The 26,938-nt window shown below is 45.6% G+C and overlaps 3 protein-coding genes and 1 non-coding gene across 4 annotated transcripts; 1 reads left to right on the forward strand and 3 right to left on the reverse strand.

Annotated features, from left to right (window-relative positions):
* Positions 1 to 543: 543 nt before the first annotated feature.
* LOC117857436 (uncharacterized) lies at positions 544 to 6,010 on the reverse strand. Its single transcript, XM_034740095.2, has 6 exons — positions 5,845 to 6,010; positions 5,515 to 5,713; positions 5,226 to 5,312; positions 3,285 to 3,647; positions 2,746 to 2,899; positions 544 to 2,602 (listed from the first exon to the last, which is right to left on the reverse strand). The coding sequence occupies exons 1-6, from the start codon at positions 5,934 to 5,936 to the stop codon at positions 765 to 767; spliced, it is 2,733 nt and encodes a 910-aa protein (XP_034595986.1). The 5' UTR covers positions 5,937 to 6,010; the 3' UTR covers positions 544 to 764.
* Positions 6,011 to 7,067: 1,057 nt separating this feature from the next.
* On the forward strand, positions 7,068 to 7,139 carry TRNAQ-UUG (transfer RNA glutamine (anticodon UUG)). The gene has a single exon. It is a non-coding gene; the product is annotated as a tRNA-Gln (tRNA).
* Positions 7,140 to 8,225: 1,086 nt separating this feature from the next.
* Positions 8,226 to 10,924, reverse strand: LOC117857447 (protein disulfide isomerase-like 5-3). The gene is made up of 5 exons (XM_034740106.2): positions 10,618 to 10,924; positions 10,066 to 10,169; positions 9,611 to 9,981; positions 9,053 to 9,357; positions 8,226 to 8,818 (listed from the first exon to the last, which is right to left on the reverse strand). The coding sequence occupies exons 1-5, from the start codon at positions 10,885 to 10,887 to the stop codon at positions 8,585 to 8,587; spliced, it is 1,284 nt and encodes a 427-aa protein (XP_034595997.1). The 5' UTR covers positions 10,888 to 10,924; the 3' UTR covers positions 8,226 to 8,584.
* A 373-nt stretch (positions 10,925 to 11,297) lies between these two features.
* Positions 11,298 to 13,754, reverse strand: LOC117857458 (uncharacterized). Its single transcript, XM_034740117.2, has 2 exons — positions 13,587 to 13,754; positions 11,298 to 11,772 (listed from the first exon to the last, which is right to left on the reverse strand). Exons 1-2 carry the CDS (start codon positions 13,657 to 13,659, stop codon positions 11,558 to 11,560), a joined length of 288 nt encoding a protein of 95 aa, XP_034596008.1. The 5' UTR covers positions 13,660 to 13,754; the 3' UTR covers positions 11,298 to 11,557.
* Positions 13,755 to 26,938: the final 13,184 nt, after the last annotated feature.

The raw sequence follows: 26,938 nt of genomic DNA on the forward strand, positions 1-26,938 counted from the left end.
TCGCAATGGCAATACACGAAAGCTACGCAGTTCATGAGTCATGACCTGCCAAAAAGGATAAAAAGAAATACACCCAACTGTGTTAATTCGCCGGGTGACCGAAATGTCAACCACTCCAATACACGTGGGTACCCGAGGGTCCATATTTACAGCCACCGTATGTGACGGTTGCACCAAACCAAGTCCCATCCATACACTGATTTTCATCTGATTTGATCAATTGATGCTGCCTCGGTGGGTGGTTACCGAATCGCACCCCCCACAACATTCTTCGCATCACATAAACAGTGCTCGCTCTGGGTGCTGCTACAGGCGGTCAAATCAGCTCATGTACATGCAGTGTCATCAGCAAAGAAAAATCTTGGCGCCCGAACAAGCGACTCGGTTTTCAGCGCCACGCTGATAGAACGGCTTGACGTGCCGTGCCATCGTCACCATTTCAACAGACCAACCAAGAGATGTAGGAGCCTGCCCAGACAGGAACAACGAAGGCACCATCGTCTCAAACGCAAGTAAAACAAACATAAGCATCACAAGGGGAACTGGACGAGGCCAACAGTCTTTATGTTAGTGACCAGCAGAACTACCAGACAAAAATCACTCCAATCTAGTGGTCTCCACAGTTCCTGGGTGCAACTGCAAATGCAAGGTGGAAAGAATTACACGGTGTCTGTCTATAATGCCCTATTCACATTTCAGGGTACAATCGACGGCGCAAAAAGTCCTACGAGGATTATTACAACATTTACTGTGTCAGAGAACATCTATTGCTTGGGTGCTCCTGGTGGATTCGACTTGTTAGCAGCACCACTCGCGGCTGCGCCAGCCTGGCTGCTGGACGGTACATTTGCTGCACTGTTAGAACCATTCACCGCCACACTAACCTGGCTGCTGGACTGGGGATTCGCCGCCCTGTTAGCGCCATTCACCACCACACTAGCCTGTCTGCTGGACTGTGGATTGGCCACCCTGTTAGCACCATTCACCGCCGCGCTAGCCTGGCCGCTAGATGGTGGATTCGCCTTGCTACCAACATTCACCACCACGCTAGCCTGGCCGCTGGATGGTGGATTCGCCTTGCCACCAACATTCACCACCATGCTAGCCTGGCCGCTGGATGGTGGATTCGCCTTGCTACCAATATTCACCACCGCGCTAGCCTGGGCGCTGCTGGGTGGCGGGTTTGCCTTGCTAGCACCATTCACAGCCACGCTAGCCTGGCTACTTGCCGGTACTCCAGAGCCAGCCACAGCAGTGCTGGGCTGCATCGCTTGGTTGCCTTTTATGTTCACGGCATGCTTCTTCAGGGGAGGAGCTTGGACACCAGCAGGAGCAGGAGTAGCTGCCTTCCTTACTAGTGTCTTATTCGGCGCATTGGCATTGACTGTGCCAACAATGCCACGTGGGGTGCCTGCTGGGACCGGGTTCACTAAATGTGGGACAGGAGTTTTGATTCTCTTTACGGTTGCTGGAGCTGCAGCTGATACAGGGTTGCCTTTCCCTACCGTGGGCACCAGTTTCACTTGCTTCTTCTGGCTGCCAGCAAGGCCTTGGGCCTGCGAAGCACTTCCTCCAGTCTTGCTTTTATCCAGATGATCTGTGTTTACTCCTCCTTGAGAAGCAACAAATTGATCAAACTCAAGCATGTCTTTATCCTTGGGATCTACCATCTCAACCTTGGGATTTAATGCATCTGGCTGCTTTGCCTTGGGATCTGCATTTTCTGGCTGCTTTGCCTTGGGATCCGCAGTTTCTGGCTGCTTTGCCTTGGGATCCACAGTTTCCGGCTGCTTTGCCCTCTGACTGACAATTTCAGCTTGCTGATTTGCCTTCTGATCGACAATTTCTGGCTGCTTTGCCTTGAGATCTACAGTTTCTGGCTGCATTGCATCTTCAGGGAACAAGTCATCTATAGTGATAACACAAAATGTAGAGTCATCCTCCTTTTCCTCAATGTCGCATGAACCAGGAACTGGTGTGGTACTCAATGCTTTCTTAGTTTCCAATGAATGTGCCCCATCAGATGGCCCTGGAGGATTAACTACGGCAACCTCTGAAGCACCATGACCTTGCTCAGTTGCATGTGTGGTCAAAACTGAAGGACCAGATTTATGGGCGCTAGTGCTTAGAGGTTCTAGATGCTGAGTGCTGCCAGGTTGTGTACCAGGTTCAACAACCACACTCGGTGCTTTAGGGCCTGCAGAAGATTTTGAAGATCCTGTTACTTGAGATCTTATGTTCTGCGTGACTTTTAAGAAGTCTGCGGCCGCTTCAGCTGGGGCAAGTCGTCCACCAGCAGCAAAAGCTGCTTCTTTTATTGAGGAAGGACCAACAGGAGGATTTGGTTGGGCAGGTTGCTTCTTACGAGCCTTATTTGAAGCATTTGCCAATTTTGGAGGTGCACGTTGGACAGGTGCTTGTTGCCCCTGAGGAAGTGGTGAATTGACTTGTACTTTCACAGGCAAAGGCACAGGAACTGGCACTGGGACCGGCACTGGGACCGGAAGCGCCAGTGCTGGTGAAGGGGCTGCTGCGGGTCTTACTTCAGGTATCTTAGGAGCAAACACTGCAGACTTATGCTGAATGCCTTGTTGATAGGCTCCTGCATGTACAATTTAAGTAAGAACCACAAGGCCGGGACTATAAACAAAGCTACAGAACAATGCTTGAGTTTGATAGTACAGCATTGAGACACTATTCTGAAAAAACAGGTTTCTTGGCAAAGCATCAAAATTCTGTAAATACCTGGCCTTAGCATAGATGATCTACGGATAGGACCAACAGCCATCGAAAGTGCCTTGAGAGCATCCTTTCTTTCCTCCGAGCTAGCGACAGTGCCATGCTTAGTGCTAGCAGGCTTGGTTGATCCTCCTGGACGCTTGCAAATTAGCGCCCATCTCTGAAAAGAACAGTATATATATTAACCTTTTTACATACTCTAATGGTAGATGTCTACTGCATTAGGACAATAGGAATTCTCAAGGCGTCACCATTATCAAGTTCATAACTCTAAAATTCATCAAAGAAGAGGAGGACAATACGCTCTAGGATATAAAAGGGCAGGGAAAGTTTTGATGGCGGGTCTGGGATTGGGAACCCTGGTGTAAAAGGGGTGTTCTTCGATAAATCACCAGATGCATGCATATGTGCCCATCTAAGCATATTCAAGAAGTATGTAACCTGGCTTCATGAATATGATTCCTAACACATGTAAATATGGATGAGGTATGAAAGAATAGTGGACACTAGTATCACACAACTAACAAGGTGAACACAAATATTACCTGAGACAACTGATCAGGGGTTCTATCAAATTTACACTTATTGGAAATATAATCCCAATTTCCTTCACCAAACTTCTGTACACCAGCTGCTAGATCTGCATCCTCCTCTTTAGACCATGCTTTAGGCTTCTTTTTCTTTTTAGAAGGTCCATTTGGATCCAAAGAACCAGGAGAGGGCCCTAAATGGGATGCCTGTTTTGAGTTGGAAACAGGACCTGTAACGTTTGTTATACGGTGACCCTGAGCAAGCTGTTTCTCAGATGGAACCCGCACTATCTTTTCATTTGGGGAGTTCAGCACAGGAGCATCCAAATTAACACGTTGACCAGATGCTTGCTCACGTGAAGATCCGGATATTAGTGCCTGCAATTTGTATTAAATGATCAAGTGCCATTGTAAGTACCTAAGGTAACAAGAAATTAAGAGTGCAGATGACGGAACAAAACATGATTGCTCAATACTTAAAATCGCAAAACAAACAAAAGACTACTAACGGATCTTGAGTTTATGTGATTCTTTCCAGCACCACACTGCCATACAAGGAAACCACTTTTTTCGATAAACCAAACACAATGGTTGTTTCATGTCGTTGTGCAGAGACTACTGGTTACAGAGGTTGACGCTTTCAAGTTAATGGAACATTGGAACTTAAATCGAGTGAGATTGCTGAGGCATTCTTTGAGACCCATTTTGTAAATTAATAAATAAAATGGAAGCCCATGCATACTGAAAAGGAGAAGCAAAACCCACAGAGCTATCACAAGAACTCAATTTTTATTGACAAAAAACTTGCAATTTTTCTTTTTATACCAAACAAACAAATACAGGGGACGCTTGGATCCCTTGCTGCTCCTTGCCTTGCCTGACTGGGTAAGAAAACTAGCGTTTGGTTTCTCATCGAGCTCCCCTCGGGGATTGCGCTGGCAAGCTTTCGGCTCGCTCCTGAGGGAGAGCGATTGTCGCTCGCCTGGGCTGGCAAGGCGAGGCTCACTCGCGCGGGTGAGGCGAGGCAACACTCGCCCAGGAACTGAGCACGCCCATATTTAATTGTGGTCTGATTGCTAGTGAAATAAACTGGAGCTTTACCTTCCAGTTGGTAACAAGGCATCAATCATAATCAAGCATTTCAATGGTCAGCGTTGTGTATCAGTCATAATGTTGGACAGACTCAAACTAGGAGTTATATGTTTGTGTACTATCTGAAATACTAAATACAAGTCAGAATAACTATTGAGTCATCCAAAGAGGCTGAAGCATCAGGCCAGATCATTTGGCCTTTTAGTAGGTATATGTAACAGCACTAACCTAGCTAGCCCAATCTGCATCCCACCTGCCACCTGACCTTGCTCCTTTCACAGGCTCACATCCCATGCCAAGCACACACCCACATGTGTTGCAAGGAGTACAATCCTCCTGCCCTGCTCCTCACGCACACACCCACATGACTGAGTCTGATGTGCACCTCCGCTCGTGACTGCCTCTCATGGGATGCAATCCTGCCGTATATCTGGCTGCCAGGCATCACTGCCAACTACTGGGCATCAGTGACCAGCGCATTCCACTCTGGTCAACAGACTCCAGTCCAATTCAACTACCACAAAGCCACCTCTAGACTTCAGATTTGTTCTTGATATTTGAATTTCAAAATCCTGCATTTAGTTTGATGGCAATCAAGTGGGGCTTCTAGATAGATTGTAGTAAAAGATCTGCTCGAGCAAGCCAATCATTATAGCGCAAACTCTTTATGAACTGAATACTTGATCATGGTAAGGTAAATAAGGCAAAGACAAATGGCAATCCAAATGTTAAGCAAAACGCTCATCCTGGACATTTTGCAGCAGCAAATTCAATGAAAAAAGTAGAACCAAACAGGGTTTGGCATCTTAGATTCAAAAAATGGCCTTCCTACTGTATGCTTTCTCCAAAATATATATATGATACCTTGGCTAATGCAGAGGCCTCAGATAAAGCTTCCTTGCTCGGGTTGGGAACTGGTTCAGGCTCCAATTCCAGGTCACTGTCATCGCCCTACCATTGTCAAGCAGGTGAACATATAAGAACCATAGGAAAGGAACAACGAAAAGTGGAGCAAACTGAATTCCTGTATGTGCTACCTTAAAATCCTAACAATCCCTGCTACAAGAATCCTAGCTACACGGGCACCTTTACGAGCCAATCGAAAGGGGCAGCCGAATCTAATATGCTTGGGGGAACGGGTACGGTTACGAACCAGAGGCTGGTCGCCGGCGTCGACGGTCTCGTCGAGGTCGTGGTTGTACGCGAAGTGGCGCCAGAGCATCTGGTATTCGCGCGCGGAGGTGATCCCCGTGGCCGATTTCCCCACCACCGCCTTCCAGTCGATGCGCCTGCCGCCCTCCGCGTGCTGCGCCACCTCCTGCAGCGCCGTCAGGATCGTCCCAGGCGCGTACCTGCGGAGGGAAGAAGGATTGCAAGCCGGCGGGGTGAGATAAAACCCTAGGCCACAGCGAGCCGCCCGGAGGGGGAGCGGGAGAGGGCCGAGGAGGAGGAGGCGGCGGCGGCGGAGGGAGGACGGACGGACCTGTGGAGGAGGAGGTAGACGTCGTCCTCGGAGAGGGGGCGCTTCCGCTTCCCCTTCCCCGCCCCCGCCGCCGGCGCCGCCGCAGCCGCCATCCCCGACAGGTCGGCGCTTGGTGGGGCTGCTGCTGTTCTGTTCCTTTTCTCCTCACTCCCGTTTTAATTTGTTTTTGGATTAGTTAAGATTCAGCGCAAAGACATGGGGCAGTCGTTACTCGTTAGCGAGGAAATATTCATTCATGAGCATCTTCTTTGTTGGAAAGAAAAAGAGGAAAAAGGAAATACCCGTGGGCTTTTTTGGTAGCCGGAGGGCGGACTGAGCGGCCCATATGACGCTCAGGCCTCTCTTTGACCTCCAATTACAAGTTTGCTTCTCTTTCTTTCAATTTCACACAATTTCCCTTGTTTTCACAGAGTCAACGCACTATCACCCCTGATTTTTTTTTGCCTATTTTGATGGTGAAAAGTGGCAAAACCAGGGAGGCAAATGATGTGTTGACTTGACCAAAGCAGCGGCAATGGTGCAAGGTTCAAATAAGGAGGGTAAACGCAGAGTTAGATATTAGAGTTAGGACATAATTGCGAATGGTCCAACTCTCCAAAATTGCAAGCTACCTATAGGTGTTTAAACATGGTTAACTATCTTTTTTAAAAAAATTAATATAATGAACAGTCACGCATATGCATACATACTCAATATGCACATCGTACCCCAAGTGCAACTTTGAGAGACTGTGCTATAGATATTGAAATTGTCCGTCTCACTGTCGATGGGTATTTTATTTACCACTAAAAAAATATCAACATTTAATTAGCACTTGCACAAGCATCTAGACCCTCCATTCTCCAATGCAAAGCAAATGCTACACCGACTTTATCTTTTTACCAACCAGCTCTAGTCTGGTTATGTCCTTTGCACTTTAGCACATATCTTGTTTAGTTCTTACCCTTCCCCTGACTATTCTAACTCGCCCTCTTAGACAAAGCAAGAAAATCATGCAAAGTAAAGCTAATGTTTTTCTGGTCTCCCATGCACCGTAACTTCTAAGCATTCTACGTCGAAAACAATGAACAATTCCTTAGTTAACGGAAGTTGACAGGTAAATAAATCCTTAACCAATCTAATCGGCTATATATATGGATATATTAACATAAAAAAGGATATGGAGATGATCATGTCTTATACCATGTATTAAATAAAATTTAAGGAGAACTTTGACACCAAACGGTTCCATAGTGTAGTGGTTAGCACTCCAGACTTTGAATCTGGCGACCTGGGTTCGAATCCCGGTGGGACCTTTTTTATTTTGATTTTTCAAATATTCAGTTCTTCAACGGTTGACACTTCTATAATGCTCCAGCTAAAAACGATGTCCTGGCGTATTGTAGTTTCGTCATTTACGATTTTTTTCCTTCGGTCTCGACGGATGTTCTAGTGCTGGATGGTCTTCTGCACCGAAAGTTCCCTTCAAATGGTAACTGTCATCTGGCTAACCATTGTATGCACGTGTGGGGTTGTGGTAGTCAGTTTCTGATCCTTCGTTGCATTGTGAGGAGGGATGGCAGTCAGCATCTTTATCATGCTAGTTCTTGCAGGGAAGAATGTCTTTTCAGCAATATTTGGTGATCGATCGTTTGAGAAAGATTAGCCAGCGGTCATGCATGCCGAAGGACTCATATTGAAGGATTAGCCGAACGAAGCTCAGGATTAGAATGCAACCGGCATCTCCATGGTGTATGTTCTCGCTAGACACTCGAAGATGCTTTTCCGATTAACACATTTTAGCTGTCACCAGCATAGTTTACCTCGACAATTAACATTGTGAGAGGGGCTCACAGGTTGTACTCTTGATTCGCGTTGATATGACTTCATGTGTAAAGAGCATTAGCAAGCAATATCATGATTTAGGAGACACGTATAACAAGGAGACTAGCAACCAAAGCATGAGTTGACACCATCCAAGATCTACGTGGAAAGACGCGCAACTACGAGATGCCGCCGCAGGCGAACGCCGTGGCCCTTCCCTCCGCGGTTCTGCCGCCGAGCAGGAGGACAAGGACGCCCACGCACAGGGGGAAGTTGATGGCCAGGACAGGGACCTGGAGGCCTCGCGGGAGGAGACCGCGGCCCGCGCCACCAGCCGCGCGTCCGCGCTCTCAAGGCCCGCTGCCGCCACTGCTCCGTGTGGGCGTCGAAGGTGCCGGCCCTCAGCGCCCCCACGACGGCCTCAGCCGTCTGCGAGGACTCGATCATCAGGTCAAATCCAGGTGTCCACTCAATCCTGGGGCATAGTGGTCTGTACTCTGTAGCATTTGCCTGTATACCATGCATTCACCGGGGCGAACGGCCCGTTTGTGTAGATGTCGTTTCTTTACAGATAAAGGTGTTCAATCTCTGGAAGTCGTTTTACAGATAAAATGTTCAATCTCTGTAAGTCGTTTTGAGGTCTCAAATACAACAGACACACGTACAGGTGCCAAATAATTACAGGAACCGAGCATTCTACTTAGTAGGTTGTAACAGATGGTAACGAAACCCGATTCTCAAGAGCAAGTCCAAAAAAAACTTCTAGGGCTCAATAGAAATACAGGGAACTCACAACCTGACCAGCAACATCTGAAATTGAGCCTCCTCAAGGCACGTTAGATGAAAAATCAGGAAATTATCCTCATCTGCCGTTTCCCCTCAAAACAACCCTGCAGCCGCAGGATCAGTACCTAGAATTTAATCTTGCGGGGCACTTTCAGTCTTCATGGGTCCTTGGCCGCTGCTGCTCCTCGCCTTGCCCAGAAAAATACATCAAAGCACCGAGAATGGCGATCAAGAAGATGAGAATGTAGATCGCATTGAGACCGAGCAGTGTTGGGGAGCCACGGCCCACTTTATTCTTTATTGTTCTTCCTGCCCTATATCCCTCAAGGAAACGACTAACTTGGGATCCATAGTCACCTTCTTCAAGCCTCTCTGAACCCTCAACCTTAAAGAAAATGCATTTCAATCAATCACATACCGCAACTAAACAGACAAGACTGAGATGTCAAGTATGGCTGGCTTTAGGTTGTAACATGTAAATAAAAAAAACAACGCACCATGCACAGTATGTGTAAGAACAGATACAAGCTTTTTATTGCAACATAAATTACTTTTCTATATGTGGTGAAATATATTGTCATAGAAAAATAACTGAAGCAAACAACAATAATCTACTTACCACTTCGTACTCCTCTTTTGTGTCCCAGACCATAATCTTTGGCAGCTGTGAGCTCTTCACATCAAAAGTATCAGTGAATTCCAACCACTGTTGGACTCCTACATACCCGAACACCAAATCATGGTTTGCGTTGGCTGCAGACCTCAACACTTTTATCAATTGTGGAGAATTTTCATCTGACTCATCCTCCAAAATTGTAAGAACAACTTTCCTCCCATCATCTTTCAATAACTTTAGAGTCTCTTTGTTGATGGGCACAGTTAACGGCAGTAGGGATTGTCGTATAAAATCTTCCAGAAAGGTTCCTGCATACACAACAACTATTGACATGTACCATCAAGCTAGAAAAAGTATGCACTACAAACACACAAGTATCTAAGTTTTGTCACTTCACATGCAGTCTACACGGACTGAATCACATATTTAATAAATTGCTAGAAAATCAAAGAATATAAGACAAACATATGAATGACACTCATTATTAAGGTGATAAAGGAATTTTTTCCCCTCAAACCACACATACCAAGAAGCGCGTAGAGAGTGTTACCCCATCCATACCTTCAAATGGGCCATAGAATACACTCTGCTCATTATATTTTGGGTTAATGGAGACCAATGCCGGAAACTTGTCAAAATCATACACAACCATCATATCCTCGGAGAAATCCTTTGCTATAGAAAACCATGCCTTCTTCTTGTACTTTGCTCCATATTCAGCAATCAACGATTCATCCACCCCAAACCCGATAAACAATGGAAAACTGATGTCAGCAGCCTCAACAAAGCCTTTGATCGCTGAGTCTGACTCAAGGACAGAAACGTCAGGGGCAACAAACTTCTTCAGGTTCTGAACAAGCAAATCGGCGTTCCTTGAACCCGTGTACTCCGAGGGTACTCCATGGTCAAAAAGCATCAGAGTGGGGAACCCACTGCATCCAGTAAAACACAAAGGTAAGACACTCTTTGTACGCGCCCCTGTTTGGTAACTGACTCATGTGAAGCAGGTGGCTTACTCTACTCCATATTTGGATCCGAGCTTCCTGTACTTGTCGGCATTTACTTTAGCAACTACGATGGGTGTGCTCAGTCCAGCCAGCACCGGAGCAGCCTCGTCCAACTGCAATAGACAAGCCAAGCGAATGTTCATCAGTTTACTTCAATTTCCACCGAAGTGGCCACATCATAGAAGAATAGCATTTACATGCCTCTGTGACTGTATTGTAATCAAAACACTGTTCCAATGCGACAAAAAAAAGAGAAGGAAATGGCAGATGCATGCGCCAGTTCTAATTTGATCTGCATCCACAGGGGAATTCAGATAGTGGCACGCCCATGCCGCCTGAATGGGGGAACATGCTTCAATTATCAGCATTTCCCGGCTCTAGTCTTCTCGAATTGGACCTCGGAATCCTCCATGAAGACTCTATTTGAGTGGAGCAGCCATTTCTACCAGCTCGGAAGATTTAGATGGCATCGAGAGACAATCCCTTCCGCTACGCTTCGCTAGTGAACCACTAAGCAAGCATGTCTTGAGTAGGCAGCGGACTGGGCGGAGGGGAGATTACCTGCGGGGCGAGGCGCTTGCAGTGGCCGCACCAGGGGGCGTAGAAGTCGACGAAGAGGAAATCGGCGGCGCGCACCGCCGCCTCGAAGTTGCTCTCATCCAGCTCCAGCACGCTCCCGTCCCGAGGGATCTCGAACTCCGCCGGCTCCCCTCCTCCATCGCCGCTGGCTACGCAGCCCTGCGGCCGCAGAACGAAGAGGAGGAGGAGGGGAAGCGGCAGCAGCCGCAGCGCCATGGTGATGCTCCGCTCCGCTTGATTCGATCTCGCCATGGTTCTGCACGTGGAATGGATGGACTCGCTTTTTGAAGGCAGAGTTGACTGTGCAACGCAGCAGGCGCCTCCAGACGGAGAAGGCGTAATACTATTCCTTTTGAAAAGCACAAACGCCTGGAGAAGACGTAAACCCAGGAGCATGATTTTGAGGCGTTACAGAATGCCAAGACGCCTACTGAAACATCTAAACTACTAACTTGTAAGTTTTATGCAAAGCATTCTCCGCCTAAGCAACAATTGAGATTTCAGAGCTCATAAATCACAAGGCAGCTCATCCATTGAGCATCAACTCAGCCAACAGCGGCAGCTGTGAGTAATCAATTCAATGGGTCCATGGCACAATTCAGAGTGCAAATGAGACCACACGAGCAGGCATAACATTCGATTCATTTAAGATTAAGGGAAACTGAGGAAGAAATATTAGAATGTATTACAATATGGTTTCTGTCATTTCCACATGTTGGCAAAAGTTCGGGCCACTGTATTATTAACAGATATCGTTGTCCCTACGTCAAAACTCATCAATAAGTAAAGAGTAAACCTGTGAAGAGAATAGAGAAATGGCCAAGTAAAACTGAAGCTCCAGACTGAACTTCTCAAAATGCTATGGGAAAATGGGAAAAGAAATCTCATGGACAGGTATTTTAAGCTGTCTTTGGACTTCAAACTACGCAGAGGCAGTCTTCTTCTGCTGGAAAACAACTGCATACACAGGGACTCCAACACCAATGCCCACAGCAGCCAGCACGGCGAGGGACACCTTAAGCTGCTGGTGCTTCATCCTGTGCAGGTTGTACATGTGCTTGGCGTGGACGTAGTATGGCTCTTCATGCGCGTGTGCTCCCATCTGCCTTACTCCAGTGGAATGAAATCCACGAGAAGCTGAGAGACACGACAGTGAGTCAGAGAAGTTAACAAAGTGCTTATATGACATGGGAAAACTACACTGCATGACAGATTGATAATATGGAAACTCCAAGAGTATAATCATTAAAATGAACATACAAAAAAAATCCATATCCAAAGGGTACAGCCAACATCTTCATGCTACAGGGAGCTTTACCAACTCTAATAATGTTGTACAGAAACAAAGGTATCCAATTCACCTTTTTGAGGTAATAAATGTAATGATGCAATATGTTTAACGTAGTGAACTAGTGATGCAGGTTGCATAGGGATTGATGGACATGAAAAAATTGCAGAGGTAATATGATCGATGCTGCTAGCCATTAAAAGCCAGATGAAGAACATAGATTAGCAATAATGTGGCAAGTTGGCATTTTTGACAGATAAACAAGAATACTGATGATGAATAGTACACAGAGTGATGCAAAAATGCCAGTTTCATTTGAAGAATATCTTTACAAATTTAATGTATGCTTTTCCGCATGATCAGGAGTTCAGGACCAACATCTACATCCATATAAATAACTGCAGCTATCAGCACTACAAGCCATTAATATGCAAGTAGTTCTATATTTTCTCTGGATTTTCGAATTTGATCACATAGAACTAAAACAGCAATGGATGACAAATCAACAGCATGACCTGATAGAGCCTGTGAGTTGTACAGGCCCACAAAATCAGCTGATTACTAATCCATACAAGTATTGCTGACAAATAAGCCAAATGACAATACAATCTAACCATCATTGGCAAAAGATCCCAATCCAACCTACAACAGTACACGGCCAAGAGAATAACAAAATGAGAACAAGCATAAACATACAGGCGGTAGATCTCGGAACCAATCAAAGACAAAACAATCACTTTAGTAGTAGCATTTGCCACCATTGTTAACAAGCAAGGACACAATACCGGCACCCTCCAATGAAACAATGCAACTAGAAAACAGCAGAGCTGAGGCAGCTTGATTCTGAACTGAAACAAATTGCAATCTACACTGATATAGTGGAATCAAACGTTTTCCTACATGGCAGAAACAAAATGAGTTTATTAAGTCCGTATAATGGTATAAGTTGACGCAATCCTCATTTTTGCATGCAGCTTCCTACTGGTCGGATCAAAATGTAGGCTAAATACAATAGGCATTGGTTCAACTTCTGATATAGGGAGTATTAGGACCCACGCGTCGCAAATAATGATATTTTCCTCCAAAGTCTAAGGAACGAGCATAATTATATAATACAGGCTGTAGATCTTGGAACCAATCAAAGACAAAACATTAATTTAGGCAATAGCATTTGGCACCATTATTGATTGTTAACAGGCAAAGACACAATGCAGGCACCCTCCAATGCAACAAGAAAACAGCAGAGCTTGAGCAGTTTTTTTTAAGGAAGCTCAAGCAGTTTTACTCTGAACTAAAACGAATTGCAATATAAACCCATATACCGGAATCGAACGTGCAGAAACGACAGGAGTTTATAAATTCTTAATTGACGCAATCCTTTTTTTTTCAGCGTTTCCAATACTGTTCGGATCAAAATGCAGGCTACCTACAATGTGCATTGGTTCAACTTCTGATACAATAAGTTTTAGGGATCCGCGCTTCGCAGATAATCATATTTCGAGCCACGGTAAATGGAGTCTTCGCAAATACCATACCATTCCCAGCCTCCCAGGGACGAATGCGTCAGATCTAAGTGGGAAACGAGGCAAATCGGATCGCATGGCAGAGGATCGCAGGTGGGCGGGGAGGGTCAGGCCGTAAGGGTGGGCGGGGAGGGTCTTACCCGGGGCGGAGGCGGCCTCAGCAGTGGAGACGAGGAAGCGGAGGCTGGCCCGTACCCCGTGGTTGAGCGCCATCGCTGTCGTCGTGTTCCTCGCTACCTGCGGTCGCCGGCGCTGCAGGTCCAGGCCTCGGGGGACGAGCGCGTGCGCGAGGAGGAAAAGGGAATGGAAAGGTCAGAGAACTGGTGGGTCGTTGAGTTGTAGCCTGCTGCGTGGGCTCTGTGGGCTCTCTACATGGGCCGGGCTAACGTACTGTCATGTAATCCGTAGTGCTTGGCCCGTTTATTCATCCTTCAAACTCTACTCCTGTTACCTTCCTCTCCCAAAAAAAAGGAAAAAAAAAGGAGCTAGACTGCCTGGTTTGCAATCGTTTCATGGCCCCTAGTGCATGTGTTCAGCAACATTAGTGTGCGCGTGTGACACAAACTGTTATGTAGCTCTGACTGTTGTTACTGTTGATGTAATAGGCTGCTGTGACTGTTTGCTTGATGATGGTCCTGTTTGCTGACACAATTGGATAATTTTTGCCACAGGTCTCAGTGTTCACAAAAGTTTAAAGACCTCATCTAAATTCACTAGCTCACTACGGTTTCTCTCTTTTTTTCCTTTTTACTGCTACATGATATTCTGGTTGACAATTGATATCAACAAACCTCGGAGGAAAAAAAAATCAAATGACGGTTGATCACAGGTAACGGAAGGAACTTTATCTGCGATTGATAGTTCAACTCCCATATGATTCAATGCCGATCGAGCATTTCTTCAGTCCCGTGCGTTCTGAGTTCTTCAGGTTGTTAGTGGACGATCCCTTTTATGATTGGCAGCGCATCTCTAGCAGCTCAGATTTGAGGCCACATGTACTTTGAACAATTTTTTACTGTAGCCACTTCATATATGATGCATGTAGCTCCGTCTTAAATTGTAGATTGTTTTGGTATTTCTAAGTGTATAATTTTTACTATGCATCTAGATATAGTCTATATCTAAATGTATTATAATGTCTATGAACCGAAAAAAGCTAAAACGATCTACAATTTGAAACGGATGGAGTGCATGCATGTCCTCTGCATATATCATTATTACTTAATTGTCTTGCATTGATGAGCCTTGTTGCTTCTATGCCGATCCAGCACTGTTCATAACTGTGCCAACTGTTTTTAGATACGTAGCACGACCTTTATGCAAGAACTAACTCCATGCGTTTAATTAGGTAGCTCCTTAAATTTCTGCACGTACGGTTAGTTGACCACTGAAGATGTCAGCATTTTGTTGGTCACTGGAGGACATAGAGGTAGCTCCATCTTACACTGCCAAATAATTCAGGAAACACGGAGGAAGGAAGCGCGAAGGCCGGATAGAGAGAGAAACAGAGAGCGATAGAGAGAGAAACTCCGGCGATCACTGGCGTTGACCCACTAAGGCCGGCGAAAACTAGGAGAGATGGACCCCCGATCATCGAGGCTCCGATCCCCTGCCGAGGAGCGCCCTCGAGGTGAGGAGCCGCAGGGCTGCGGCGAGGCGGGGACGACGGAGGATGAGACCAGACGATTGGCTGCGTGGAGGGAGACAAATCCCCCTGCGTCACCTCACCAGCGTCGTTGTAACAAACTGGTCAAAATTTACCTTAATTAATCTTAAGTGAAGTCATTGGAGCATAATGGCACCAATGAACAGCATTGTCTCCAAGTAAATTGACCCTCTTACCCCACACAAGCTAAACACGTGTTCAAGCCATAACTCAAAATTTTGCTTAATAACTTAAAACTTTGTCCAACTAAGAGTTGCAGGAAACCGATCAGAAAAGGGTCAAAAACTCGAAATGCAAACCTGTGCTGAAATTTGAAAAACAGATAAAGTCCCGACTTTGGAGCTCTTTATTTCAAAATTTCCAATATAAACTCAAGTTGAACCCTATAGAAGACTTTAAAGCTACACGCCATTAACAACTTTGATTATTGGAGCTAAGCCAAAATCTGCACAAAAGGTTTTCAAAAATGGGGTCAAACACCACAAGTTTGGTCAACACTAGCAGCTCGGCTGAAATTCCGTAAGTCTGAATGACCAGCGTTCTGCCAGTTTTTGGAGCTTCGTATATTCAAATTCACATCAATTTTGAGTAAAGACCTTTTGTAAGATTTGAACTTGGGCAATAGTACTACAAGTTTTATAAAGGTAAAATTTGAAGTGCAGCTCAAAAATGCGAAGTTAAACGTGCTCAAACCCGGCCCTGTTAACCGGCCGTTCACCTGCCTCGCGTGCACCACGTCCGGGGCACGCTGCGACGCGATGCCCCGCACGCCGGCCGCCCCGTGGCGCACCTTCACCGGCGGCCCGCCGCTCGCCTATCCACGGCCGCGACTAGACAGGTCGAGCCGCGACTGCCCTATCCCCCAGCGCGCTTATCTCCCTGACGCCGCTATCCCCTTTCGCCAATGCCGCGCCGCTCCCTGCCGCACCGCTCCGCCACACCATGGCCAAGGATTGGCCGAGCTCCGCCCGCCAACGCGCCGCCCGACAGCTTCGTCTCAGCGGTCAGCCTCGCCAACCCAACGCCGTGGCAAAGCCGCTCTAGCACGCTGCGAATCACCCTGGGCCAATAGCCGCAAGATAGCACCCGGAGCTCCTGCTTCCGTCGCCAATGGCGCCTGCAGCCTAGTCTTTAGGTGCCACGGACCCCCCCAGCCCCTCTCCGACCCCACTCCGTAGCTCCCTAGCTCTGCCTCACTCATCTGCATCGCCCCAGCTCCATAAAAGGACTTACTGCGTCACCAAAAGTGCCTCCTCGCCCACGCCATTGCCACCCGCCAAGCTCCCCTGCTCCGCGTCCAAGCGTCGCCGCTCGGACCTCCCATGGAGCTCCCCCTTCCGCACCGCCCCACACCTCGCCGACGTCCCCAGCCGCTTCGCCGCCACCTCGCGAAGCTGCTGCGCCTGCCCGTTGCCTCCGCCTAGCCCCAGCCCCGCCGGAACGCCTCCGGAATGCCAACGCCGCGCCCGAGCCCGCCGCCGCACACCGTCCTTCGCCCGTTCCGCCCTAGCCAAGCCTCCCCGACGCCCCAACCTCGTCAAATCGAGCCCAGGTGAGCCCGCGACTCTCCTCGGCCACTCGTCACCCGGCCACCACCGACGAGCCACCGAAATCGGCACCGGTCCGCCGCCGTGCGCCGCCTAGGGGCATATCCACGATTGAAAAAGCCGATTGGGGGTAGATGTGAAAAAATGAGGGCATTTATGTGAAGGGATAAACCCCAAGGGCCTCGGTGAACTTTTGTTAGGATGTTTGCGTAAATATAAAGAAAACCGAGGGCCCTACCATAAGTTCCCCGAGAAAAAGTTGCAAGAGGACCTGTTTGTGAATCGTGAGGGTATGGTTGTGATTTCAGAAAGTTTCGGAGGGCCTGGTTGTAAATCTAGTTCGGTTAATTGTTTTAAATCGGCAGAAAATAGATTAAAGTTTGTAAATACACCATAAATACACCGTAAATACAACAAATAAATTTTGTTTGGGCTCAGTGAACTGTCTAGTTTCATATAAAAATAATCTTGCCCATTTTACTTTTGGAAATAATATCCTATAGTTTTATTTCTTGCTTAGGCCTTTTAAATCATAACAAATCAAGGAAAAATGCTAAAAAGTTAAATCCAATTATGTGGTGTATTTTTCTGAGTATGGAAGCTTGAAAAAAATAGTTAAGACCCTGGAGTAGAACTTTAAATCATTGTTGTAACCTTACCTTTTAAATCTAAGGTTAAATCTTTCTTTTTGCATAAGTTTTAATCCAGAGCTGAGAAAAATATGAAATTACTTGTAGTAGCTTAGTTTTGAAGTGTAGTTCACATGGAAAATATGAAACCTTGACTGAAGCTTGATGAAACCCACCTTCCTTTTTAGAGCAAGATAAATAGGAGTAAAATATGGAAAATAGATGTCCTTCACCAAAAATAATGAAAAATTCACCAAAGTCTCTGTAACACGCTTTTAATCCACTGTTAAAGTTTCACCCTCAGAATCACTGTAGATTTTGAGATAAAAATAGTTAAGTATACGCTACCTTTGGTTAATAAAATAATTTAATTCTTTTTTACTAATCCAATGGATCCCAAATTTTTACGGTAACTCATTGATGACATGAGTGAGGTACTGCTAATTTCTCAGTGTCATACGTTAATGTTTGATTGTGGAAACAAATTTTGGATGAGGAATCGGTTTAAATAAATAAGGAAATGTTAAGTCCTAATAAACTTAATTGGTAATTTTTGGAAGAGGTACATAAAAACATTCAGAAATAAATAACTTTCCAAATGAACCCCGAACAATCCTAAAAGCGACCCCCACCTTCCTTGTGAAGTCTAAGTTGTGAAGCCCCGGTGCATGCTTTCCTGTTTAAATTTATGCAATATGTTGATGCTTATGATTATGCATTTACATTTGTAGGAGTTGATTGAAACCGTAGATGCATGAACTTAGTACCTTTGATCTGAACACTAGTTGCTAAGGTTGAGTAGTTGCTGTGATAAATAGGTCTCGGTAAAAGTCGAGTGATTGCCTGTCACTCGCGAGTTATAGGAGTTGTTTGTTTACTCATACTACAACTACAAGGATGACGGACGGGACTGGGAATGGTTGCAATGTGGTGGTTTGTCCCGTCTGTCTAGTAATGAACTTGCTAAGGTCAAAACATGTCAGCGTTCGTGATCAAGTGTTTGAAAATACTAATCTCATACCTAGTATGGGATAGGGAAGCCTAGTACCTGATTGAACTGGGGCATGACTTATACTCCTGCTGTCCCTGGAACGAGGTTCCCATGGTGCATCATGTGGGTGCAAGTGCAGTCATAGTACGACAAGAGGCCGGGACTGTGGAGCATTGCATGCCAAGCGAAGTTTGGCCCTAACACGTGCCTAGGGATCGATGGGGACGGCTGACATGTGAAGTGACCCTTCGTGGTGCACGGATGTCGTGGGATTAGGTTTGTCATGCATGGTTAATAAACTCGAATCGATTCATCTGCCTCTCACAGTTTGGGACTGCTTGATCGCTATTCCGCACTGAGTAAAGATGGAACATGATAAGGATATTAATCTTGATGCTTGTCCTTTAATTCTTTCGAAACTATGCTTGCTTAGTATAAGTTGCTAATCTAGACTAGTTAATGAACTTAGAACTTAAGCTAAAATATGAAGATAAGGACCAACTTTAGGCGCTTTTGGCAATAACAAACCCACAGCCAAAAAGCCTTGTATGTCTAGGAGTCGGTGAAGTAGTTATCACCTGTCGGGTCAGTGTTGCTGAGTACTAGTTGCTCAGCCTTGCTTGTGACAATGTTTTCAGGTACTGCTGAGTTCGAGGAAATGGTTGCCAGTTTGACTTGGCCGACCCAACTCCCTCCGGGTTGGTCGGTCGAGTGGAAACCAGCCTCAGACAGCGTGGATCGTTGAAATGGATATCATGGTTGGCTTCACCATGGTATTATGTATCGTCGTGTAGCTTCCGCTTGTTTTACTTCTTCGTTGTTTACAACCTTGCAAACTCTGCTTGAATTTCGTAAACCCTGATGTAATAAATTGTTGAACTATGTTAATGTGATGGGAATGTTGTAATCTCTGTGCCACTCACCTTCGTGTGAGCAATGCTTCTCGATCCTAAGTAAGTGGTTTATCGGATGAAATCCGACGGACGACCAAGTTGACTTGCTTAAAGTGCACAATCGCGTGTCAGCCAACGTAAGTGCATTTTAGTCAGGTTAATTTGGAACGGTTCCACCACAGCCACCTCACCATTGCCCCTGGCGGGCGGAAGCTACCCTATCATGGATCTCAGGTATGCACATCGTCATCTCACCATTGCTCGAACGCTCTAAATGATGATCCAATTTGCGAGTGGAGTTATGGGTCTAAATTTCCCCAAATCAATGAGTCGAGGATGTATGAGAAGAGATGTTGTCAGGCGGTTGTTTTGGGAAATCGATCGATAGCTTTCTCGATTGGTCTGCCAAAAATCTCCTCACCGGATGTGAGGACGATGGAGAGAAGGATGAAACATTTGAACATCCCTTCGGTGATGAAGGTGAATTCGAACACGGTGAGTTTAGCGGATACAGCGATTTAGTTGACTTGGGAGAGCAAACAGGTGGAAAAGAGAAAAGAGATTGAGATGAAAGAAGGTGATGAGATCAGGCGAGATCATGTCAGATCCTGGAAGCAATCCGTACACCAGCGGCGAGACCAGTAGAGCGCGAGGTAGGAGACGAGAGGCGACACAATACCTTTGGTAGGCTGGCCCAGCAGGAAGCAACTCGGCCCAGAGAGGCCCAATTTGGCTCGTAGATTGTTGATCTTTTCTCCCACTCCTACACGCTGCCATCTCCTTCCACCAATACCTCAGTGCGATGGCTATGGGTGGAAGCAGCTAGGGTTTGGGCCCACGCTGCTGCCACCTTCCCGGTGAGAGCTAGTGAGGTGAAGAGATTCGGAGAACAAGCGAAGCGACTTCGAAAGGTAACTCCGTCATCCTTAGACTCAAGATCCTTTCTAGAAGCAGACTAGGAAGATGGATAGACGATTTCAACAATCTCGTGATGAAAGAGATGGTAGAGATATGAATCGTGATGGTAGAAATATGAATCGAGATAGTAGAGGAGAGGGGGATTTCCGTGGCCCTCGGGGACAATGGGCTGGAAAGGAGGAGAGGAACAGATCTACAGGTCTTGACACAGGAAGAGAGAAATTTGGAAATCCAACCAGGGAGAATCATGGTTTCTAGGATCAGGCGGCATATGGCGACATGAGAGGCTATGCGGGCATGAAACGCCAAGGGGAGACTGGTGAAGGGAGGGACGTGAGGAAAATGACAGAAGTGGATCTGAGGCATAAGCTAAATCGTGTTCAGGACGAACGCAGAAGAGCAGTGCCGCCTACTCCCTAGATGAATTAGCTTCCAATGTGTCAAGATACTCTGAGAAGGGAGGAATTCAACAGAGAACCGAGAAGATTGGGCAAGTAACTAAGTAGTGACAACCCAGTGTCAACCATGATGTGTTACAACTGTCATCAAATTGGGCATCATAAATCCCAATGCCCGAATCCTTCATTCTGCTACACTTGTAAGCAATCTGGGCATATTGCTACCAAGTGTCCAAGCGCCAGAGTTAAGAAGGGTATGAGGTTGTATGGTTTCGGGATGCCTGGGCAACTGTTCTACAGTCTGACTGTTCCTGTGGAGAATGTAGAGGTGGACAATTCTATTAGAGCTATAGTATCAGTACTTGAAGGAAGAGGTACTAAATTCTACGTTAGCACAGAGTTGAAGTACTTAGCAGATGTTGAATGGGATTGGCAAGTCAAGAGGCTATTATCCAGTGACTTTCTGGTTATAGTTCCATCCATGGCAGTGCTGAAGCTATTGAGAAATATGGGTAGAATCAGGTTTACTTGCTCCGATCTGGTAGCAACTGTGGAGGAAACAAAAATGGACCCTGACTCCTTTGCCACTCTTCAGACTGTGTGTGTGAAGGCAACTGGAATACCTAAGGTAGTAAGAAAGGAACCTCATGTGATGGAGCTAGCATATTTAGTAGGAGATCCAGAGGAAGTCTGCATAGAGTCTCTAAACTGGAGGAAAATTTGGGTGAAAGTCTCTTGTAAAGACCCCAAGCACATAAATGGATCATCAGATGTGTTAACCACTAAAAAGGGGTATATGATCACTTGGACAGTTGCACACAAAGGACAAACCAAACCAATCCGGGGTTCTGAAGACAAAGGAGTAGATGATGGTGACATCACTGATGAAGAGGAGCCAGACTCGCAGAACAGTTATGGTTCCTTGATGGAATCAGTCCTGAAATCAGGTGCATCCCCATCTTAGAAGGACTCAAGCCCAACAAACACAGCAGGACAGAGCGGAGGGAAGCAACATACTATGAACCAAAGCCAAGCAGGATATATAGAGGAAGTTTATGTAGAGATGAAAGATGCAGGGGGAGATGGCATGGAAGGACACACAACAGCGGAGCTTACCCGACTGGATCCAAATGAGATCAATCTTCAAGAAGCTGTAGAAAGGGAAGGGGCTATAACAGAAATAATGGGGGAGACTGTCAAGGAGTGAGAGACAACTAAGGGTGGTGTACCTGTTCAAGAGACTGAGAAGACTTCAGATGAAGAAGAGATAGTGAAGGCTACGGTGGCTCATCAATACAAGATGGAAGTGAATGCTGTAGAGGAAGTCATGAAGAAGATACTAGAAAACATTAAGAAGAGAGACCAACCACAGATGATCCCCCCGCCAGTTGCTGCAAGAACTAGCTCCAGAATCCCAAGTGCAGGGATGACGATGCTAAAGCTAGCGGAGCAACGGGTGGTGAAGAAGAACTTGGAAGTATCAGGCATATCCTCAAAAAATATTTTTTCTATTTTGCAAGATATTGAATCCGATAAACTTGTTTCTATTGCCGAGAACTGGTCTAGCTCTAGGGTCTGATGTTAAAACCAAATAAACTAATGTTTCTTTGATTAAAGCTAGGAAGTTAGCACAAGGTGCGCTAACAAAGGAAGCAAAGAGAATGGAAACGCAACATAATCAGGAGGTAAATGAGGGGAATATTACCCAATTGAACGGAGAGCACAACGTGAATTTGACAGTAGAGATAGATATGATACAGAATGAGAATACCTCCCATCTTTTGAGAGGGGAGGGCTCATGTAAGAAGAGTTTGTTTCCCAATGAAGATACTCTTTTGGAATATTAGAGGGCTGAGGGGAGTAGTGAGAAGGAAGCAGCTAGTAGAGTTATGCAAACAACATAATTTTAGCTTCATATACTTGCAGGAAACAATCAAGACAACTTACACTCCTAGAGAATTGAGAGATTTCAGTAGAGACTACAATTTTTAGTGGTTCTAGACACCGAACAGGCTGCACTCAGGAGGTATGTTGATCGGGGTGTGGAAGGAAACTGTAGAGATATGCCAAGAAGGTTGAGTTTTTCCAAAGTGTGGTGGTCATGATGGAAGATGATAACTACAAATGGGAGTTGATTAATGTTTACGGGGCGGTACAAGATAAAAAGAAAGAAGACTTTCTGAAGGAAATTCAAGACAAATTGCACAACTATCAATACCCAGTGTTGGTAGGAGATTTCAACATGGTGAGGAAAGTAGAGGATAAGTCTATGGGGAATGTGGATACTAGATTCATGAATGCCTTCAATGACATGATATCTGACACTGAACTTCGGGAACTGCATAGAGGTGGCAGCAGGTATACCTGGACAAATAAACAAATCAACCCAATTCAAAATGTGTTGGACAGGGTTCTGGTGACCAATTTGCGGGAGGATAAATATAATCTGACTAGTGTGTGTGAAGCAACCAGGATTGGTTGAGATCATAATCCACTTATTCTTGATATTGGAGGTGATCAACCTAAGGTGCCAAGATATTTTAAGTTTGATCCAAGTTGGCTAAAGCAGGCTGATTTTAAAGGTTGGGTGAAGGAGAGATGGCCAGCCAGGTATAAACATAACATTCTAGATCATTGGCATGTGATTTTAGGAAAACGGAGAAGAACTATGAAAGGATGGGGAAACAACTATCAGAGTGACTTGAGAAAACATAAGTAAAAACTGTTGCAAGAGATATAACAGATTGATGAGAAGGCTGAACTCACCAATTTAACTAGTCAGGAATGGGCACATAGATATGACCTCGAGAGAGAGAGAGAGAGAGAGAGAGCTGCAAAATATATACGCAGCGGAAGAGTTATAATGGTAGAAAAGAGGGGGGAACGATGGATTATGGAAAGTGATACTAACACTGCCTACTGCCACAAATGCGCTAATGGGAGGAAAAGAAAATCAACAATTCAATCTCTGGAGGAAGGGGACAAGACTATAACTGAAGCAGAAGAGCTAAAAACACATATTCAGAAGTTCTATAAAAAACTTTTTGGCCAAGGTGACACAACGGACATACACCTGAATGGAGATGAATGGCCGCCTAAGCAACGTGTCTTAGAAGAGGATAACGAGGAATTGACTAGGCCTTTCACTCTGGAGGAGCTTGATCAGGCCATGAGGGATATAAAGAATAGCACGGCCCCGGGACCTGATGGTTTTTCTGTAGAGTTCTTTAAGAAATTCTGGTCATTAATCAGAGATGATATAAAAAAGATGTTGGATGATTTACATGCGGGTACCCTGGACTTTTGGCGTATCAACTATGAAGTGATCATTTTGATACCAAAACTAAAACTTCCTAACAACATCAAGCAGTTCAGGCCCATCTGCCTTCTGAATGTCATTTATAAAATTATTACCAAGGTCCTGACTAGAAGAATTACTAGAGTTGCGCACAAGATTATTAGCAAAAATCAGACATCATTTATCCCTGGAAGGAATATCTTAGATAGGGTAGTTATCCTACATGAAGTCCTAAATGAGTTGAAAATTAGAAAAGAGGAGGGGGTTATTCTCAAGCTTGATTTCGAGAAGGCGTATGATAGAGTTAGCTGGCAATTCTTGGAAGAGGTTCTAAATCGGAAAGGTTTCTCATCTCGATGGATCAACTAGATTATGTAGGTGGTGATAGGTGGAAGGGTATCTATTGACATTAATGGTGAAAGAGGAGAGTTCTTTAGGAGCTTCAGAGGTTTAAGGAAGGGGGCTCCGCTATCTCTACTTCTTTTCAACTTAATAGGTGATGCTCTGTCAAAAATGTTGACCTTCTGCCTGTAGAGTGGGTGACATTCTGGGTCTAGTCCCGCATTTGGTAGAGGGAGGGTTGTCGTATCTACAATATGCAGATGACACCATTATCATCTTGAAAAATGATTAGAGATCAATTCAGAACATGCAGTTCATTCTTTTCTGTTACGAGAATATGTTTGGAATGAAAATCAATTATAACAAGAGTGAGGTTTTTGGGATTGGGATGAATGCAGAGGAGCAACAAAGATTGTTCGACAACTTTGGTTGCAAGTTGGGCTCTTTGCCGATTATCTATCTTGGGATACTGGTTAGTGATATCAAATTGACTAAAGCACAGTTGAGCTATGTGGTAGAGAAAACAAAATGAAGACTCGGTACCTGGAAGTGCAACAACCTATCCTCTAGTGGAAAATCAGTCCTTATCGATTCTTGCCTCTCCAGCACTCCGATGTACACAATGTGTGTCTACCTTCTATATGAAGGAAATTATCGGGCCCCGGATACTATAAGATCCAAATTCTTCTGGCAGGAGACTGGAAAGAAGAGGAAGTACCACACCGTGAGGTGGGAAGCGTTAAACAGACCGAAAGATTTTGGTAGACTGGGGTTTATGGATGTTAGAGCTATGAATGTTTGTTTGCTGGCTAATTGGATTGATAGATTGGATAGGGGAGATGACATTTGTGACGAAACCGCTCGGATTAACTTAGCTAAAGCATAATTAATTCGCCTGACACACGATCATATGCTTTAATCAAGTTAACTCGGCAGTCCGTCGGATTTCATCCAATAAACCACTACACAGGACCGAGAAAGCAGAGCCCACACGAAGGTGAGTGGTTCCAGAGAAATCAATAGATCATCCAAGTTAAACAAGTACATTAATTTATTACAACACCAATTCGAAATTCAAACAAAGTTTTCAGAGTTCTTAAGCAACGGAAAAGAACGAACGAAGGTAGCGCCGAAGCCTGACGTCATGAAGAGGCCGATCATGACATCAATGATCCCTGCCCTCGCCGTCCGAGGAGGGATCCCACTCGACCGTCCACGCAGGAGGAAGCTGGGGAGGCCAAGTGCCACAAGCGGAAAACTCGGGGGCTCCAACATCACTTGAAAGATGTGCCACAAGTAAGGCTGAGCAACTATGCTCAACAAGACTTAACCGACGGGTGGTTCTAATCCACCAACTTCTAGACATGCAAGGCTTTTTAGACGAGGGTTTGTTTTGCCAAAAGCGACTAGAGTAGGTCCTTACTTTCAATATTTTAGCCACAAGTTCTACGTTCAGTTACCAATCTAAGTTAGCAGCTATACTGAACAAGGAATGGTTTCCAAGCAATTAAGCAAGCATCCATATTTAGATCACCACCATCTTCCATTCTTACTTAGTGTAGCATAGCGATCAAGCAGTCCCAAACTGTGAGAGACAGACAAATCAATTCGAATTTCTTAACCATGCATGGCAAACCTAATCTCACGACATTTGCGCACCACGAAGGTCGCTTCCTTTGTCGGCCATCCCCATCAATTCTCAGGCGCGTGTCAGGTCCAAACTTCCCTTGGCATGCAATGCTCCATAGTCTCGGCCTATTTGCTGCACTGTGACCGCACTTGCACCCACATGATGCACCATGGGAACCTTGTTCCAGGGACAGCAGGGGTATAAGCCACGCCCTAGTTCAATCAGGTACTAGGCTTCCCCATCCCATACTAGGTATGAGATTAGTACTTTCAAACACTTGATCAGGAATACCATCACCTTTTGACCTTAAACCAATTTCATGTAGACAGACGGGGCAATCCACCGACCACCAAAAGAGTTCACAGAACATTGCCCCGTCCATCGTCCTTATAGTTGTAACAGAAAGGAGAGCAAGAAACTCCTATACTCGCGAGTGACAGGAAATCACTCGACTTTTACCGAGGTCTAATTAAGCAAAGCAGCCACTCGGCCTATCATACTAGTGTTCAGATCAAAGGGAAACTAAGTCATGCATCTACGGTTTCAAACAACTCCTGAAACGTAAATGCACACACATACAACAAAGGGCATGCACAAGTTTAGAAAGGCTGGGTTATGCTCCGGGGCTTGCCTTCAAGCGGGGCGGCGGCGAACTGGTCCTCGGCGAGCACGGGCTCAACTCCTGCAGGCGGCGGCTCTACTACGACGTCATCTTCCGGCGCCGGGTGAAGCTCGTAGGTGCCGTCGGCGAGGTTCAGCTCTACACGAATGCAATGCAAGGGTGAGACACTTAGATGGTTATTTCAACAGCACTTGCAAGGATTTAACCCCCAAAACTATAGCAAAACTATAGGAAAAGGTGCGAAACCCACTTTATTGGATTCTACTCAGAACGAGGATTCCAACCTAAGTGATTTCACTTTTTTTTTCTAGTTTCTTCTCGATTTAAGAGGAATTTTCCTAGCTTCTGCCGATTTAGAACGAGCGAAAAGAGTCGGACCGGAAAGAACTTATGATCTGACCCTAAGACTTAAGGAATAACTGCACCGGGATCCTCGGATTTAACATAGAGAAGTCCCCGGAAGTTTACACAGATACCCTCGGTCTAAAAGAAAAGACACCACCGAGCCCTCGGGCGAGGCGGACAGGGGTCGGGCGAGGCAGACAGGGTCGGGCGAGA

This window comes from Setaria viridis, chromosome 1 (genome assembly GCF_005286985.2).
Source record: "Setaria viridis chromosome 1, Setaria_viridis_v4.0, whole genome shotgun sequence".
In the NCBI taxonomy this organism is placed as follows: Eukaryota; Viridiplantae; Streptophyta; class Magnoliopsida; order Poales; family Poaceae; genus Setaria; species Setaria viridis.